The sequence below is a fragment of the Falco peregrinus genome, chromosome Z (assembly GCF_023634155.1).
Source record: "Falco peregrinus isolate bFalPer1 chromosome Z, bFalPer1.pri, whole genome shotgun sequence".
NCBI lineage: Eukaryota > Metazoa > Chordata > Aves > Falconiformes > Falconidae > Falco > Falco peregrinus.
This window is the reverse complement of record NC_073739.1, coordinates 61,377,340-61,395,489: the sequence shown is the minus strand read 5'-3', so window position 1 is coordinate 61,395,489 and position 18,150 is coordinate 61,377,340. Positions and strand designations below refer to the sequence as shown.

Sequence of the window (18,150 nt, the reverse complement as noted above, 5' to 3'; positions counted from 1 at the left end):
AATGTCATCCTAATTAACACAAATAAAAAAAGATGCAAATTACATGGGTAAAAGCACAACAAAGACACATTTTGAGAAGTTTAGAATTTTCATCTACATATACAGTAGGATTTCAGCACATCACGTGTTTAATGTACGTAAGTCCTTGGTAACCTTGGACTTAAGAGACATTGTGGATTTTTAATGAAGCTGCATTCTTGTGTTGTCAGAGCCACTAGGTCTTACTTGCACATCCTTACCTGCACTGTCATCTGCACAATCAACTCACCTCCCAGCTCTCTGTGGCAGCCTGTACTGGAGGCCTGGTTTCTTGTGAAGTGCAGTAGAGAGCTGTGACAAGAGAACAGCATCTGTTCTACAGTAGTGCTGCGTTTATTCCTCTTTATTCCAAGTCAGAGGGCTGCTTGACTCCGCTGAGAAAACCTGGTATATCTCCTGTCCAACTAGATGATTTTAGGGTCTTTTTTGACAGTGCCTGGAAAGTAGCTGTGAATGGTGAGATTCTACTAGAAAAATTATCAAAATTACAACTGTTTATGTTGCAGCCCAGAACTTCTGCCAGGAGCATGCACTACAAGCTTTAAGTCTCATAGGGACTGGAGATGACCCGCTTTAACACCTTTGCATCTTTCTTACTAGTATTCGCTCTTGGAGGAGGAAACAATAAAAGTAGAAGAGGGAGAGGCAAACAAAATAGTTTCCAGCCCTAGAGGAGGGATGGAGCAAGCTAAATATGTAGCAAAGTATCAGTTCTTGCATTCATTGAAATTCGTTATTCATTAGGCTATCCTTGGCTGAGGCGTGATAGTAACATGCGTTTTTGGCAAATACGGCCTAGTAATACTGTGCAGAATGTGAAGAACATTGGAGAGATGCTGAAAACCTTTTGATGGGTAATTCTTCTCTGTCAGTTCTGTGTAGCAGTTCTTCCGACTGTAGGAGAAAGTGGTTGCAGCAAACACAGGCTGTCAGCTTTCCTAGCTTCTTCAGTCCTGTTTCATCTTCTCAGCATCTTTATACGTGATTGAGAACTGTTCTCTTTACACCTTTCTTTGTTTCTGTGGTGTCTGCCTTCATTACCTTGCTTTCCCTTTTAGAAAAAGCCAAGATACTTTTAAACCTAAGCCTTCAAAAAAAATTGAAGTCACTACTGAAGATACAGCCTCCGAGAGTTCCACCTCACTGTGCTCTAGTCCCTTCTTTTACCTTCCCTGTTCCTTGAGAACCTGTTGAAAACACAGAATTTGCTTCTGGTTCTAGCGTGAGGAGTAGCAGTGTTTTACAGGTCCTTTGCAGTACTGCAGTAGGAAGATGAGCTTTTTGAAGTGTGACATGTTCATCTGTCAGCCAGCTGCATCATGGCTCAAGTAGAAGTCTTGTCTTGTGGTTCTTTTTGGAATATGATTGGAAACACAGGTTTGGGACTTAATTAATATGCTTGGACATAGTGATGTATACTTAACAGCATTTTAGGCCAGAAATTATGATCTTCAGTTGTTTCTGTCTGTATGCTACAAGATTACATTTTGCTGTTTTTTATGTGTTGGAAAGTTACCTGTACTTGGGCTTGATGTGTCAAGCTGGCATCGGATTGCCCTGCCATGGACTATTTTCTGACACTGTTTTAAAACAATCACATTTGCTTCAAGGTGAGAGACTGGGAGGGATATTTCTGAGGCCACTTTCAAAGTCTGGGTATACTCTGATGTGACTTTGGTTTTGGAAAGGAAGGTGCCCAGAGTTTCTTGGTTGGGCACCTTCCTGATGCTGTGAAATGGGAAGATGAGGGACATAACCTGCTGTAGTCTGAGTAGTTCAGATGGAAAGATGGACAGATTATGCATGACCCCGATTGCTCATGCCTTTTTAAAACCATGTTAGCTTCTGGTTTCATGCTCTCCCTGCTTTTCTGCCAGATCTGTTTCTCTCAGGGTACTGCATCCCACTGCTGTACTCCCTACAGCCATCTCAGCCTGCTGTTAACCCTTACTGAAAATTGTTCCGTTAGATGCTCTTATTTAAGTGGAATAGGTTCTTGGCTTCATGTTTGTACCATTAGAGTTGTTACTGCAGGTCCTTATCCCTTTATTATAAGCTGTTCAAGCTGAAGGGTGTCAAGGTTGTCAGACATTTCAAAATTCACCCAGAATCAATTTCTATTAATAATCTTGATAATGATAATCTTCAGTGTTATTCTGGACACTTCTTGTATAGTCCTAACAAGATTGTTGGCATTGCTTGGGAATTCAGTGCTTTTTGTTGAAAGAATTGTTGAAACAAAAAAGTTGTGAGGGAGGACACTCTTTGATCTACAACCAACCAATTCCTTTCTGTGTGAATTCATTGCTTGTTGGGAGAACAGACAAAATACATACTTGGTTACCTTTGCTTGTATCTCATATCTGAGATGAGTTTAATTTGAACCACCTGTTCCCACCCCCACCCCCAAGACCTCACATCTCTGAGGGCAAAGAATTGTACTATGCATTCTTTGTGTAAACTGAAGCAAGCTGTGTGAAGGCATGTTATGAATCTCAAGGTGGAGCTTTCTAGTCAAAAGTGCACTGCATTAGCACTCTTGCCAATATCTGTGGCGTTGCTCAAGAATGTTTTCATCTTTGATATCTGCAGAGCAGTCATACAGAGGTCTGGCTGCACCTTCAGAAATGGTATGCCATTACTTCAAACATGAAGAGCTCGGGTTGCTACTAGGTGACCGTAACAGTCTGGACTGGAGTTAGCCAAAACACTGGATGGGAGCAGTATTGCTGTATTTTAGAAATAAGCTTCTTGAACATAATCATAATTCTTTGAGGTGCATTTTATACCCATGTTCTTCCTAGTAGTGCTGTTTTTCTCCTTGATGCAGACTCTGAACTGAAGGCACCAGCCGTTCCCTACTTACGTGAACGGTATTTGAGGAGGACGAGTAGCCCAAGTTCAGGGTGATAATTGCCCCATATGACGAAGTCATACGGATGTCTTGTGTAAATTTCTCACCCCCTCCCCGTTTTTTGTTGTTTGCTGTGGAGATAATAGAGGATTGTTCCTACACAGGAGTCTGTTGTTAATCTTTACAGATGCAAGCTGAATTGGACAAATGTTGAATACTTAAAAGTTTTTTCATTGTTCACCTTACCATCTCAGTCATTCTCAGATTGATGTGGTAGGATGGGAGGGAGAGGCTAATGAGACAGCACCACACTGATGAAGTATGTTGTGCAGGGCACAAATAAAGCATGAGTAGCACCTGTCAAAGGAGGGGCAGGTTCGTTAGTAAGCGACAGTGACCATGAAGGCTTGTGGGCTATAGTGAAGAGTTACTGGAGCAGTAGGTAATCCAGCGCTTGGGAGCGCACAGAGAGGTGTAAGGTCCGAGACCTGAGGGTTAAAAAGGTGGTAGGAAAAAGACAATGTGTACAGCAGATATATAATATCTCTGTTATATACATTAATTACTAATACATGTAACGCCCTTTTCCTCTATGCAGGACGTGTACCTACCTGCAGAGATAATTTGTGTTGGTGGAAAGTCAGATTTTGGCTTGCAGCTGAAGTCTCCCACTATGCCTTATGCCTATGTGTAAAAATCACAGAAGATTTCAAGAGAGTCATACCATGTTTCACTATGTAAAAATCTTTTTCTTGTGAAAATTGAGAACAGTTTATACCAGGTCATTTCTTTGGGTTCAAAGCTTGGTCATTATTAGTAACTGTCTTCAGTGAGTTATTGGGACATCCTTTGTCTTTAATAACAAGGTTTGAAGCCACTAAATCTGCTGAAAGATCCTTTTAGTTTTTGCATGAACTGTGGGTACATTCAGAATTGTGGGAAGTGTTGCAGCATCTGCTTGGACAACATCTGGTGCCTTGGTCATTAATGGACTTTTCCAGCTGACTGCCTGCTGCTGTGTAAGCAGGTCATCTGCACCACCCAGCCTGTGAAGTGAATGATTATAATCTCAGCAAGTCAGAGCATTCAGGTGTCCCCACCTCAGTAGTCACAGGAGCTTGTTCCTGTGGGTGATTACTAACCCCTTATGATTAATAGTCACATGTGGTGCTGGTTAATTGTGTCTGCTCTAGGAACAAGATTTAGCTGTTAAGAGCAATGCTGTAAATCTTACTTGCCTGTATTTTAATAAATTTTTCATGGGGTGCCACTAAGATGACAAGGACTAGGACAAGGACTGCAAGATAACTAGGAAATTGTTTAAAGAGGAGAAGACCGGGCTGTGCTAAAGTGAGAAATACTATACAGTAGGAGCAGAGGTTATCAGTAGAGTCCACTTGGGTTTTTGGTTTTGTGGCCAGACCTTTTTAATCTTCTCATAAGTGGCATTGGCATAAAATTATTGTAGCTGATGTAAATTTGGAAGACATCTAGTGTAAAATGGCATTGAGAAGCTGTGTTGAAGTGACTGATCTTGAGCACTAGAATTAAAAAGTATGAAATTACATAGCAACATGCAGCATTCTGTACTGGACAACCAGTAACAGAAATGTCTACTGTAATCTGTGGACTCATCTGTTATCAGGAATTTAGGGAAGGAAATGATTGCATTTTCTGGATCGCATGATGTTTGCAAGGACCAATCTAGTGTTTCTTTGAAAGTCAGATCTCGGAAGATGTATAAAGGAAGTAATTTTCAGTTGAATTTGGGAAGATTTAGTGCCACTGAATGGTATCCTGGTTAGATTTCTGGCATACTGCATGCCTTTATGGTCATACATGTTCAGAGGGGATCACATGGGGAGAAAAGCTGGTAGGACAGAATGTGAGAGCTTTTTGTGTAAGACTGAAAGACTATTACTTCCTTGCCTTTAGCAGCAGGAAGATTGTGGAAAGCCTGTATTGTCATCTAAATCAGAGGAGAGGGGGGGGTCACAGAATGGGAAGAGAAATACATGCTGGACATAAATAACAGAACAGGAGACTTCCTGAAGAATTGTCCACTAAGTGTGACAGGGAAGAACATGACCCTTCCTGTTGGTTTCAATAAATTTAGGAATAGGATTACATGATGTGGTTCCCTAAAGCAGAATTTAGGGCCAAGGAGATCTCACTTCCACGTTGTAATCCTTTTCCTAGGATTTTTTAGGTCTGCCCTAGACCTTTCTAGGCAGACACTTAGAATGCTGACTGCTAATGTTTTGTTCTCACTACATTAAGACTTACTGCTTACATCAGATAATTTCATTTGATAGATGTACTTTAGATAGCTACACTGAAGTGCAGTAATGAACAAAGCTGTTTGCACCATATATTTTAGTTGTGTTAGGCTTTGAATTGCACTGGAGGCATTCATGTGTGTGCATCAAATCTGGAGTTAGTTTCCCTGGATTTTTAGCTTTAATCTTGTGAGTTTTGTCTGAGGTAGGTGATAATGAGTGCTAGTTTACTACAATGCATTTGAAGCGAAGAAGAATCTGTTGTACACAGCTTCTGTGCTGTTCTGCTTTAGCTGCAGCCTGTGTTGACTGGACTTTGGGGAAAGGTGGACTAGGTTTGTAAAGGAATAAAGCCTTAGTGTGTTTCCATGGTGAAGTGTGGGAATGCTGAAAGCTAAAGACTAAAGCTGCTTTCTGAATATAATTTTTTAAAAAGAAAATATATTTACAGAAAGGAAAATAATACAGTTATTTCAATTATTCTGACTGTTGTCACATGGAGAATGGTAGAATTGTTTTTGCTAAAACTTTTTATTTAGTCTTGCTTTGGGGTAAAGTAAAACTGTTAACAAAGCGTCTTCCAGTAGTTTGGGGACAGGACAGGAAAGTGTAAATGGTAAGATACGTGCAGATACAACTGACATTTAAATTAAATCCCATTAAAACAGCACTGCCAGTATTTTAAGTAGTGGTCAGAACATGCAAAGATCCTGGCAAACAAGTTTAAGGGGTGTGCAGACCTTCCTTGCTCTTACTGGGAAAGGTCATTTACTGGTGTGAAGCATAATTAGTCCAGGTGTTGAAATAGCTTGAGCTCCTCACCTGAACAAGTATTCAAAATTATTCTGCTGCCCAGCTGTGTGTTCTGCTGAGTGGCACCATTTGTTGTGGTATGAAAATCAGACCTGCAACTGTTGGATGATTTCTTTTGTATTGTTCACTTTGCAGTTGTGTGTTCACCACCAAGTAAACTGACATAGAGGAATGTATGACCCATTGTTATATTGTATTATTGTGGTGCTGGTGTACTGTGTACAGTGATTATTTTTAAAGTGACGACATCAAGACTTCAAGCTGGATTTGTCTTTGATCCATCAGGAATTTGGGGTAACAGTTATCATTAATCTGTTATTCCCTCAGTACTAACACAAAGACCTTGCATCTGAAACTTTTTATTTTGTAAGTAGACAGCTATTAAAAACACATTACTAATATACAGTGACTGTAACATATGCTTATTAAAAGATTTAAAACTTCTTCCCTCTGTGGCAAAGACACAGGACTTCTTGAAGCTACTTACAAAGCAATTACAACTTAATTAGTCTCAATATAGTTTTCTCAACAATAGCTGCTTGCAAAATGAGCTACCCTTGTGTTGTCATCAGGTATTGTTTCGGTATGTTGATTGCCTACTCATTGTGTGATGCTGGAGTTAATTCCTTACCTAATGCCTGACCACCAGTCAGGTTTACTTTACCAGGTCAGAAACATAGACAGTAATCCCAGCAACATAGAGATACCCTAGGACTAAAGCATACAACAGCCAGCAGGATCCTGAAGAACAGCGGGATTTGTCTAATAAGGAAGTACTGCACATATGGACAGAGAATTAACTGGCACTGGTGTTTCTTTGACAGTCTCCCAGGTATTGGCTTACAGATGGGTGGATGAATGCCATGATGATGAAGGTCACGTATAGGACTCTGCTTCTAACCTGTCTTGCTGTTCTGGAACACCACACCTTAAACTCATAGTAGCACTAGCTGTTTCTCCAGTCATTTAGGGTTTAGATTTTCATCCTCTGTTTCCAGGCTTGTCTGAGTTGTTAGACTTCTAGATAAACTCACAGTATTTAGTATCCAGGTATATGACTTTACCAGTTTTGTTATTTTAAAAGCTTGTTTGCTGTTGGAAGTAGTGCTTTCAAATTGATTTTCCTGATAACAGGATATGATGCTCTTCCTAAGAGTTGTAATTCAAGTTTTGTCTGTAAGGGAGTGATCTTTGTTGATTTTAGTGAGGTAGTTTGCAGCATTGTGCCCCCTCAAATCCAATGCAACAGCTATAAAATTACTGCATTCTTCCACTATGTTTTTTGCTTCTACATGAAGATTGCATATATGTTCTGAGTAACTGATGGACAGTTAGGCAAGTCCCTGATGCATGTTAAATACATATATAACTTTAAAATAGCTATCAGAGGAAAGGATTTTGTTTACAAACTCCCATGTGCTGGTTTGTCAAATTACTTCCTGTCAAAAGCTATTTACACCTCACTGCATGAAGCCTAATTGTCTGCTTTTCTGCCAGAGTTTGAGGTAGCTTCTTTGTCTTTTTTTCCTCTTACTTAAGTCCATGACACGCTCCAAATTACGGCTAGTTTATTCTAGAGCAGTAGCTAAAGTTTGTGACTATGTTTTGTCTGCACAGTGCTGAAATACATACTTAGCTTATCTTTATTAAATAAGCTCTGATAGCAGCAAAAAGAAATCTAGTTAGTTGTTAAATTATAACAAACCATTGTTCTCAGTAATTTGTTGTTTGCAGTTCATGCAGGACAAGAATAAACTGTTGGTCCCCAAATAAAGATTGAAATCTGTGCCACACATGTGGCTTCAGATTCCCTCTGCTTCCCCCCCCTCTTCAGGGAACAAAAGTCCTTAAAAGTCCTTGCTACTTTGAAATTATTGAGGCCCTCAGAAATGTCTGAAGGGTAATGAAGCAACTTGGGTCTTGAGGGGAAGGAGGGGATGTTGGAAGGACATAATTCAGCTGTGATAGATAAACAGGAAAAACAAAAAAAAATTAGAGGTACTAGCCAGCAAGAGTGGAATCCTTGTCTCTTGGGGCCATGGGAAGAGCAGCTGTGGAGATGTGATTTAAGCACAGCTCAAAAACCATCTTGCTTCAGCTTCTAGCCAGAAAAGGGGGGTGGAGGTGTGTGTTCTCCGCATTTTCTGTCTAATGGCTCCATGATTACGCTTCTGGTATAGAATTAATGGGTTTTGTTAAGGACATCACTGTGATGAATGCAAAGTTTATTCAAAAATTTGAGTAGAAATCAAGGCCACTTGAAATCCTTTTAAAGACTATTGTATTGGCTTTTTCACATATAGGTAGTAATTTTCTCATCAAAAAATAAATGTTTATTCTAACTGGGTACACAGGAGCTTGGTTTTTTAAGTCTGACACATAATGTTGCAGTCTCATTTATGTCCAAAAATAAAATGTTACAACAAATATGTTACCTTTCTTCAAAGTATTGTTCTTGCAATCTGTTCCCTATTTAAGGAAAGATCAACTTTTAGATGTATGCCAGTGCTACTTCAAATTGAATCGTTTTAGCTTTTGGTGTGGTTTGGGGATTTTTGCGTGTTTGTTTTTTTTCAGAGGTCACCTGTTTCTTCTTCAGATACTGTGTCTCCTATAGTTTTTGGTGCTATGGGGCAGAGGTGGCAGCACCTGCTGAGAGCTGCTGCTGCCTTTCTGCACTCATGCTGGTCAGCAGGAGGTTGGGGAGCTTTAATATGAAAAAGTGACAGACCCTAAAGTTACAGCCTGTTCAAAATGCGCAGTTGCTGCTTCTCATTGCAGAGGGTGGTTGCCCTTCCATGCCTTGGTCTAACACAACTATGTGAAAAAGTTTTCATTCAATGTGGTTGGTTGGCTCATTTGTTCTAGAGTTAGAGTAACAAAAAATCACAATAAAGCTCCAGTGGAAATGCTGTAGAAACTTTGTGTAAGAGCTAAATAATTATATTTCTAGCTTTCAAATGTTTTGTGTGATTTTTTTAAGAAAAATCTTTCTGACATTAAAAATGTTTCTTTCAAACTAATATACCGGGTTTTTTTTTAAACTTTAAATCTCAAAGGGCTGAATAGAGGGTTTTTTTCTGAGTTATAAAGTCCAGTAACTAAACGAAATATAAATTAAATGTGAGTTGAAATAAGCTTCTATTTCAGAGTTTATTTTCTCAGACTGAGAGAGAAGAAATTCTGGAGTTAGTTTCTAACCTGCCTCGGAATGCTTGGATTAGTATATCTGAATGTTATTTAGTGGTTTCTTTGGGTTTTTTTTCCCCACCTCTAATAATAATTTTTCTATGTATCCCCCAAACAGGAAACAGTCCTCAAGATAGCCCTAGGAATTTCTCTCCCAGTGCCTCAGCTCACTTTTCTTTTGCAAGAAGGTAAGAGATTGTTCGTAGCATGCAGCATGCATTTTGCATGGAGGAAATGTTTTTGGACCCATATATTAATAAGGTGATTGCAAATACATCTGTCAAGTCTGTCACTTAGAATGACAAGTTTTATCTTAGTTATGTAAACTCTCCTAAACCTCAGTTGCAACAAAGGTGAACTGGATGATTGACACAATGCATTCATAAATTTTTAAATTCAAAAAAATTATTAAAAATATTTTTTAATGACTTAATTGTAGTGGATCCAATTCAGACACTATCTTCTTATCTATTGAGATATGAGGAAACTTTAAGCTACGTCTAGGGTTCTTTGTATTTTTTTTCTTAACGATGGAAGAAGTGCGTTGCTTAGAAGAGCACCATTAGAGAGGTCTTGAGTTCAGGGCCTGATTTTACTGGCAACTGCAATACCATTGCAATAGCTTTAATACCTGACCTTGTCATGTTGTACGACCTGTACCACTGAAACAGCCAGCTCTGTCGTAGGAGTGTTGTGTTAGTTAATGCTAGTAGAATTTTTGAAGATCTAAAGTGAATTTGAAGTGATTTATGAAGTAAATTATTATTAAATGAACCATAGCCAAAGTTGATAGCATGTCATGGAGACTGCCTGTTTGTGCCAGCGTGCACTTAACACCTTGTCAGCCTACCTCGTATAATATGTTCATTAACTCTAAGCCTGGGAGGGTAGGCAGAGTTTGTATGTTGACCCAAGAGTATCTACACAAAAAATGAAATTGAAATGCTGTGGCTTTCTTTGTCATCAAGTAGTGCCAGGCATGTAACTCTTGTACTTGCCACTGTAGTTTTACTTCCTTTATTTTGGCAGTTCAATAAAGTAGCACACACAAGCTCTCAGAAGTAAGTGCAAAGAAATGGCGTAACTCTTATTAAAAGCTGCAAAGGGGAGAAGACTTCACTTGTGTATTTCTTATATCTGAATCTTAATTCATCTGTGACAGTAGATCTTGACAGTCTAATAGCATATGCTCTCGCTTTTTTAACCAACATCTTAAGAAATTTCAGTATTTCTTTTGAATCTACTTCCTCTTGATAGCATCTTTAAAAAAAGGAAAGCTATCTCTTCATAGATTACGTTTGTTTGTGAGCATATTTGTAGAAAGATTCATTAAATCCAGAAATAGCTTGTAATGGAAAAAGCAGCTGTGAAAGACCAAGCATTGCTTAGAAATACAGCGGGCAGGAAGTAGTTTTATTTTCCCACCCATAATCAACAGAAAGTTTAAATCATTACGTTTTTGCAAACCTTAAAATTCAGGAGGAAAAAATGAATTAGTTTACCAGTGCTTCCTTTCAATTGTGGCCATTTTTAGAGCCCTGTAATGGACTTGTAAATAAATTCTTTAATTAAAAGAACGCTAGAACAAGAAGTTTCTGTGATTTCAAAATACTTTACCACTTCCGTGGGATTCAGGAAACTTTTAGAGAGTTTTCTATGGAAACTGATTTTGGTTTATGTTTGTAGTGAAAAAGAGTGGTGATGTAAAATTTTCTTGTGCATTTGGTATGTGTGTTGTGGTTGTCTTCATATAATCTGTGATAGGATGCATTTTGGTAGTAAAATCGCCTGTGGTTAATGAGAGCCATTCTCAGACTTCTGAACTTCATGTGTTTTCTGTTGTTTTGTAAATTTAATGGCCATACAAAGGAAGGGAAGGACAAGGCAGGAAGGTTGAAGGAGTAGAGGTGAGGTGGTATAGGTGTACATGTATTCATTTTCCACCCACTGCCCCCAAGTCAGTGGGGATACCAAAAAGCTTGGGAGACGTGAAGAAGGGAGGGAAGGGCAAAGGAAATGGTTTGGAAGCCTCCCGTGGGAAAGGAGGGCTTCCCAGCATAGCCAGTTCTCATCAGCTGGTAGCCACACCATGCAGCAGCAGGAGGAAGGTGGCCCTCTGCCGTACTGCCAAGCCAGCGTGCCAGGCTGGAGACAGCCTTCCCCAGGCCCCTTGGCAACAAGTAGGAGAGTCACCTTCCTCTGCCTGCATCTGGTGGGATGATTGGTGCCTGTGCCTCTGGTAGCCACTGCTTGGGCCTCTTCTGCTGGTACATACAAGTCCAGGATCTGGAAGCCCATAGGTAGGTGACAGATCCTGCTTTCCAGAGCTGCTGGGAAGCGGGTAGGACCACATGGTAGGCAGGGACAAGTGGTGTATGAGAGCCCATGGGGAAAAGCTGTAGCAGCTTGCTACCTTTTTTTTTTTTTTTTCCTTCTTCCCTTATGAATGCCTCCTGTTCTCCCACCTTTTCTTCCCAGGTAACTTCCCATGGTTCCCATCCCCACACTTGATGGCCCTTCTGCATGACAATTGCTGTGTGATGTAAGAACCCTGCTCAATATGAGTTATGCAGTAGAGAAGTATTTTGTGTCTTAACAGCTGCAGAATATACAGGTTTTGCCCATATTTAAATACCTTCCAAGTTCTTGTTCTTTCAGCTGTGAACATATTTGGCTTGCACAGCTGAACCAAAATAAAAACTCCTTTTGGAATTGTTCATTCATCTGGAGGTAGCTCATGCATACCTAGGGGAAGGGAGGAGAATTAATGAAATAAAAAAACAAAGTGTGAAGAAGGAGGAAGTTTTTTGTAGAGATCGGTCTGATACAGTCAGCAGTCCCTCTAGCCCACGTTTTCTTTATACTTTAATGCTAATTAGGTACTGCAGTTTCTTTTCTCTCACTGTATGTATTCAAGGTCCCAAAGACCTGGGTTTTAGCTTGTGGATGGGTAAATGGGTGTGGAAAATAAGGTGTTGGAATGGAGAGAAGCAAGGGGTTTTTTTTAGACAGTTAGTTTGAAAGGAAGAGAAGCTGCATCAAGAGGTTTAAGGTTGCTAATTTGGCATTTCAGTTGTCCTTTGTGTCCTTTGTGGACTTGAGAAATATATTGTCTTTGTAAACTGGCTATAAAACAGAGCTTCAACTCTCCTTTTCCCTTTCCCCTGCTTTCATACTGTTTGTTAATAAAAACCTGTTCTGTTTTGTAATTTATTTATTTATTTTGGGGTTTTTAACATATTTGATACAATTGTATTCCAGTCATGGGCACCGAAATGACAGGTAAATGTTACCCCCTCAAAAATCCAAACACGGCTCCCATAGTTGTTTTTTGGTTTGTCACTTTGTACGTTCCAGTTCCATGTTGTCTGTGTGTAGCTTACCTCAAGCCATGAAGAGCAGAGATTGGTTTTGGTTATGATTTTTTTTATTATTCTGAATGAGCATGATTTTTGCTGCAAATTTTTTTTCCTCCTATTTACATATCTAACATTTAACAAGTTTGTTTTTACCTAATCATTCTTGCTGTTATTTTACATTGGCTAGTTTGCTGGTATCTTCTACTGATGTCACTTAAAGTGCTCCTACCCTTGTGTTTCAAGCAGACTGTTGTGGTTATTCTGTGGTTCAGAGCACTGTGGTTTGCATTTGTTTGCAAGTTTTTGATTTTGCTTCTCATGAATTTTCATCTGATGGGCCTGAGAGTTGTGAAGAGTCCCTGTGGTCTGTTTATAGTGTGTTAGTATTCTAGTGTGTATTAGTGAGACACCAGTTCTGTGGAGCTGTTCATTCACTTTCTGGTTGTTTCATTTCATAGATTCTTAACTAGAAAAGCACACTAGAAAAAAATATCTGTAAGCCTAAGTCGTCCTTGGTGAATGCTGTTTATTGTGGTCCCCTGTGAAAGTTTACTCTTTACTAAAAACTCTGTTTGCATCATGCTTTTGGAATGCAGTTTTATGCAGTAATACTTTCACAAATGTTTCTGTATTAGGATACTGCAGTGTTCGTTTGACTAACCTTGGTTTCACAACAGGACTGATGGTCGCCGCTGGTCTTTGGCTTCTCTCCCTTCTTCTGGCTATGGTACAAATACACCCAGCTCAACTGTTTCTGTAAGTATCCACTTTGCTGTGCTGCCCTATCTTCTCAAATTTAGCCGCCTTCTCTCAGGAGAAGGCAATGAATGTTGCTTTTGTTACTGTTGATAAATTTTGAAATAATATGGGATATTAATCAGCTTTACCTCAGTGAAATAGAAGAAAACTAGGCAATATGCGCTTCGCTTATAGGTATTTCCTGGCAGTAAGTAGTATTTAACTGCCATCTTTTGATCTGTGGGGCAGTAGAAGGGGATACATACTGCCTTATTGTAACTATATGGTAGCTAGGTATAGAGTCTTAGGTGCTGCCTTGATAGTTAAAGAGAAGGCACTCCATGACATAATTCATCCATCCTAGGTTAGACAGCTGTCTTAAGGTGGGATGAATCACGTATTTGTCTGGTCTTTTTTCTTTAGCAGTAGTGAGGTGTTAGTGCATGATAATAGGTCAGATATTTAGTGTTTTAGATGGCCATAATTAGAATAGAAGAATCCTTTGGGATACGTAATAGGATAAATATAAGTTGTTCGGTAGTTTTTGCCTGTTAGAGCAATCCTTCTGATGTGATCTTATATCAGTCCCCCTGCCATGAATGTACCATCTGACTCGTGATGTGAATCATGGCAGTGCTTTGGGTTCTGCTTCAATTCTTGGGAGCTAAACAGTGGGAGAAGTGTGAATCTGTACTTTTGCACTTCTTGCACACCTCTGTACTGGAGAAGAAGTACTTGGTCGTGTTACAGCCTGGAACTAAGCTGTCTGTTGTGATAGTCACATCTGAGAGACTGAGGAGAGAGATGGAACTGTGGAGGAAGTCTGCTTTGGAAATAGCAAATAGTTGGCATTTTGACAGTTGCATTACATGTTCTGCAGTAAAGGGCTTGGTCCTTGTAGATCCAACTATGGTGCTTCAAAAATTGTTCTTTCTTTTTAGCCTTGTTTTTTACCTTTTATCAATGATACATATTACTGGACACCTGATATTTTGATGTTTAAAAAATGTTTCTTTTACAATTTAAGTAAGCTTTCTCTTCCCCTTGGTGTGTTCTGTTTCTTTTGTGAAGTAATTAAGTTCCTGATGGAACTGATGACACACTTATGAAACATGACCGTTTTATGTTAGGATCAATTCTTATTTTATTTTTGCCCAAAAGGCTTCTGGAAGGTCAAGTCAATTTTTTCTGACTTTGAACCACATTGAGGGATTTCATGTATCTTAAGAACTGTTCTTCAGCAGCACTGATTTTCAACCTCTGCTTTCCTTCCTGTGCAGATCTTACTTTTGCCAAGCAAACTGCTTGGTTTCACATTAATTGCCTACCAATTTCCATAGCGCATGTTGGTATACCTCTCATTGGAACTAAATCAAATATGCTGTGCTCTTCACTTAAGATGTATTGATGTAAAGAGGTTACGGTAGATAATAAGTAATTGCTATAGCAACCCTGTAATTGTTATAAGAAACAGGCTTGTGCTAGAAAGGAAATGAAAAGCTGTGTCAAAAACATCAAAATACAGTTTTAATTTTCAGTCCACAATTTTTCTTTGACATTTTAAATTTTAAAATGGTAATTCTAGTTCATATACTTCTTTCCTGCTTAAGTTTTCTAACTACTGTATGCATCCTGAAATGTGGAGCAGTTTTACATAATTTGTGCATTTCTTGGGGGCGGGGAACAGCAAAAAACCCTGCTGTCATTTATGGACTTGGATATCTTCTGTAATAGACTGTTGAATTCTCCCTTGATATTTTATTTTTTGATTAGACGACATCTTATAAATACTGAAATAGATGTCTTCCACAGCATTGAACAAATGGTTTCTGATTTGTGGAAAGAAACCTGGTTTTCCAATAAGTAAGTCTGAATTTTGTTGAAGATATCAGCAGTACAGAATTCATGCCATACACTTCTTACGGTTAGTTTTCATCACACACACACCACCACCCACCCAAGAATCCTTTACTGCTGCTGAGCCCTGCAAAATCACTGGGACAACCTCTGAATTTCAAATCTAGCCACTGTTTCTTAGCTTCTAAGTGGAGGTGCTTTTCACTTTCTTTTTTTTACCCATTGGATGATATACCTGAGTCTGAAAATAAAAGCTGGAAGTGTGCCTATCTAATTAGTTTCAGGTACTTTTTCAGAATCTGAAACGGGTAGCACTGTGCAACTTCCTCCTCCACATTCTTACAAATTCTTAGAGGCAGTGAGAGACCAATTCACGCATAATAGTCTTAAATGTACCTCTAGAACACTCCCCTTTTCGTGCTGGATAGTAAGGTTCACATTAATCCAGAGATGTATCAACTAGAGACCAGAAACATGTTATGCAATACAGTAGAGCACAGCTTTGATCTTTACAAGCAACTGAAAGTTGGAGCAGGAACAGAAGGGTCTGTGATAATCATGATTATGCTCAGGTGAGTGTAGTTTGCCATTTCTTATTAGCCTGTTTTTTCTTTTTTATTCTTTTTTTTTTGTACTGAAAGTGCAGAGATCGATGGAATTAGCAATTTTGTGGAAGCTCATGCATTTGGAAGTGGCATGCATACCACATATATCAGTTCTCACAACAAAGTTGAAATTAAATGAAATTATCTCCTACTAAGATCAATTGATAGAGAAGAAACTCTTGTTGTATAATATTCTAGCAAAGCTGGATCAGATCTTGCCAGTTATGAGGTGCAGTTGAGGTGATTGTGTGTCTTCTAGGAGAGCAAACCTATAAAAATGATAAACTGAGCAAATACTCAGTTGGATAGTTTTGCCAGTAGATTATATTCTTGGAAGCTTATTTGGGTGGGGAAATAGGGTAAGGAGATGAGGAAAGAGACTTTGGGGTTAGGTTGGCTGGTAGTGGCTGCATATTTGCCATTCTGTGTCAGAAGAACAGTTTGTGTTGCCATGATGCACTGTGGTTGTGCATATAAAAAATTTGTTAAAGCTGATGTGACTTCTGGAGCAGCTATTCTAGAATACTAGGAGAGCTAATTTTTTTTAAGGTTTTTGCTGTGATAATTTGGATTTGTACAGAGATCAGAATTCAGACCTCCAAGAAAACGCACTCTGTGCCTGTGATGGTCCAAATACAACTGAGAATTCTCACTTTAATCCCATTGGATCTATACTCTGTGACATCTTACGTGAGGAAGAGTGTGGTACACGTTATTTTCCTCCTCATCTTCCCAGCCTATCCCAAAGATGAGGAATTAGAGTTGATTTTATAGACAGCCATGCTTGATCACTTGTATTGGGACATTTCCCTGCGCTAGAGTATCTTTTATCTTATGGAGCATAGCTGTAGGAAATATGCCACGAGGTTGACTGCAACTAGCTGCCATAGTGTGAGATAAGAAAGAACGTAACCAATTCTGTATGCTGAATTATACATTGTAATGTGCTACGGCTGAATTTCATAAATTAGTTACTGTGACTCAACAAGTTACTACTGATCATGTGAATTGTGGTAAATTCTTGGTGTGCATGCTTCTTAGCCTGCAGCAAAGTAAGGCAATGCAGTTTTGCTGGCTAACTTCTGATGTGATGTACCCTTTCCACATAGACCAGTCCTGTGCAAGTTAATGTTTCCCAGCGGTGGGTTTTCTTCTTTTTTTGCTTTAGAGAGATGACTTCATTAGATCTACTGTGATCAGTGATCTTTTGTTGAGGAAATTAGGGTATATTCAGCCTTTACCACGCAACTTGCTAGGAAATTACGAAGATTGTATAGTATCTGTGCTTACCAGCCTGAATACTACCTGCAGATCCTAGCAGTGTAGGGCAATGTTTGTTCTGTACAAAAATGTATTGATTTCCAAACATTTTGTGTGGCTCAGGCAGCTAGAGGCACTGCATAAAAGACAGTAAAATATGATAGTGTGATCATCTGCACTCTTTATGTAGTGTGGTTTTTTACATGCAATTTTGCAAGGCTAGTTACTGTAGTAGCACTTCCAGTTTCATACCTGTCTGTATCTCCCAGTTTTATACTATATGAGTGGTTTGAGTGTAATCTTTTTCACTTTTGTCAACCACAGTACCTATCTGGATAAATGTATACTTCCACTTAATTTTGAATGTACAGAATTTTATAAGAAAATAGCATATGAATTTTTTTCAGAAATAATTCAGATTATATTTTATTTTTACAAAGCATCAAAAATGTCTTAAAAATGGACAATTAAGTACCTTCATTATGTAGATTTACAGTTTGTGTCGTGGCAATGAGTTACATCTGGTTATTGTAGTTACACTCTCCTCAGTTTCAGCAGACCCTGTTTTAACTATTCTTGCATATTGATGTGTGTTACTGACAATAGATGTAATCTTTGTCTTAGAAGAAATTTGAACTTTCAAAATGCAGCAGCTCTTTCTTCCGGGACTGAAGTAGGGGGGTTTTATACTTTATGTTTAGCTCATTGAGTTGAGACTTAATTATTTATTTTCTTCTTTCAGTTGCTAGTCAGGCATGGGAAACAGCAACTACAATTTTTAAATTAAATGGCTTTATTCATGAGCACTGAATATAGTTTTGAAAATGTTTCTTTGCTGATAGAAGCTTGTGTTCTGTTCTGGTCTTGTAGTCATCTTGCTCATCCCAAGAGAAGCTACACCAGTTACCGTACCAGCCAACACCTGATGAACTACATTTTTTGTCCAAACATTTCTGTACCACTGAAAGCATTGCCAGTGATAACAGGTGCAGGACGACTGCAATGCGCCCTCGGTCCCGAAGTCTCAGGTGAGTTTGTCTGTCTTGAGATGGGTGTTGGATCTAAATTCACATATTCCAGAGCATCGTGGTTTTGTACATTGGAGGCATTCACTGAAGCATAATAGAATATGTGTGTCTGAGGATGAATTACAAATA

At 39.0% G+C, this 18,150-nt stretch overlaps 1 protein-coding gene across 5 annotated transcripts in view; it reads left to right on the top strand.

Moving 5' to 3' along the window:
• The window catches only part of MAST4 (microtubule associated serine/threonine kinase family member 4), a 274,327-nt gene that overhangs the window by 203,666 nt on the left and 52,511 nt on the right, over nt 1–18,150 (top strand). For all 5 annotated transcript variants that reach the window (XM_055791201.1, XM_055791202.1, XM_055791200.1 and 2 more), the window contains 3 exons: nt 9,293–9,362; nt 13,211–13,289; nt 17,864–18,021. In XM_055791201.1, the coding sequence (XP_055647176.1) occupies nt 9,293–9,362; nt 13,211–13,289; nt 17,864–18,021 (307 nt within the window). The remainder of the gene's footprint in view (nt 1–9,292; nt 9,363–13,210; nt 13,290–17,863; nt 18,022–18,150) is intronic.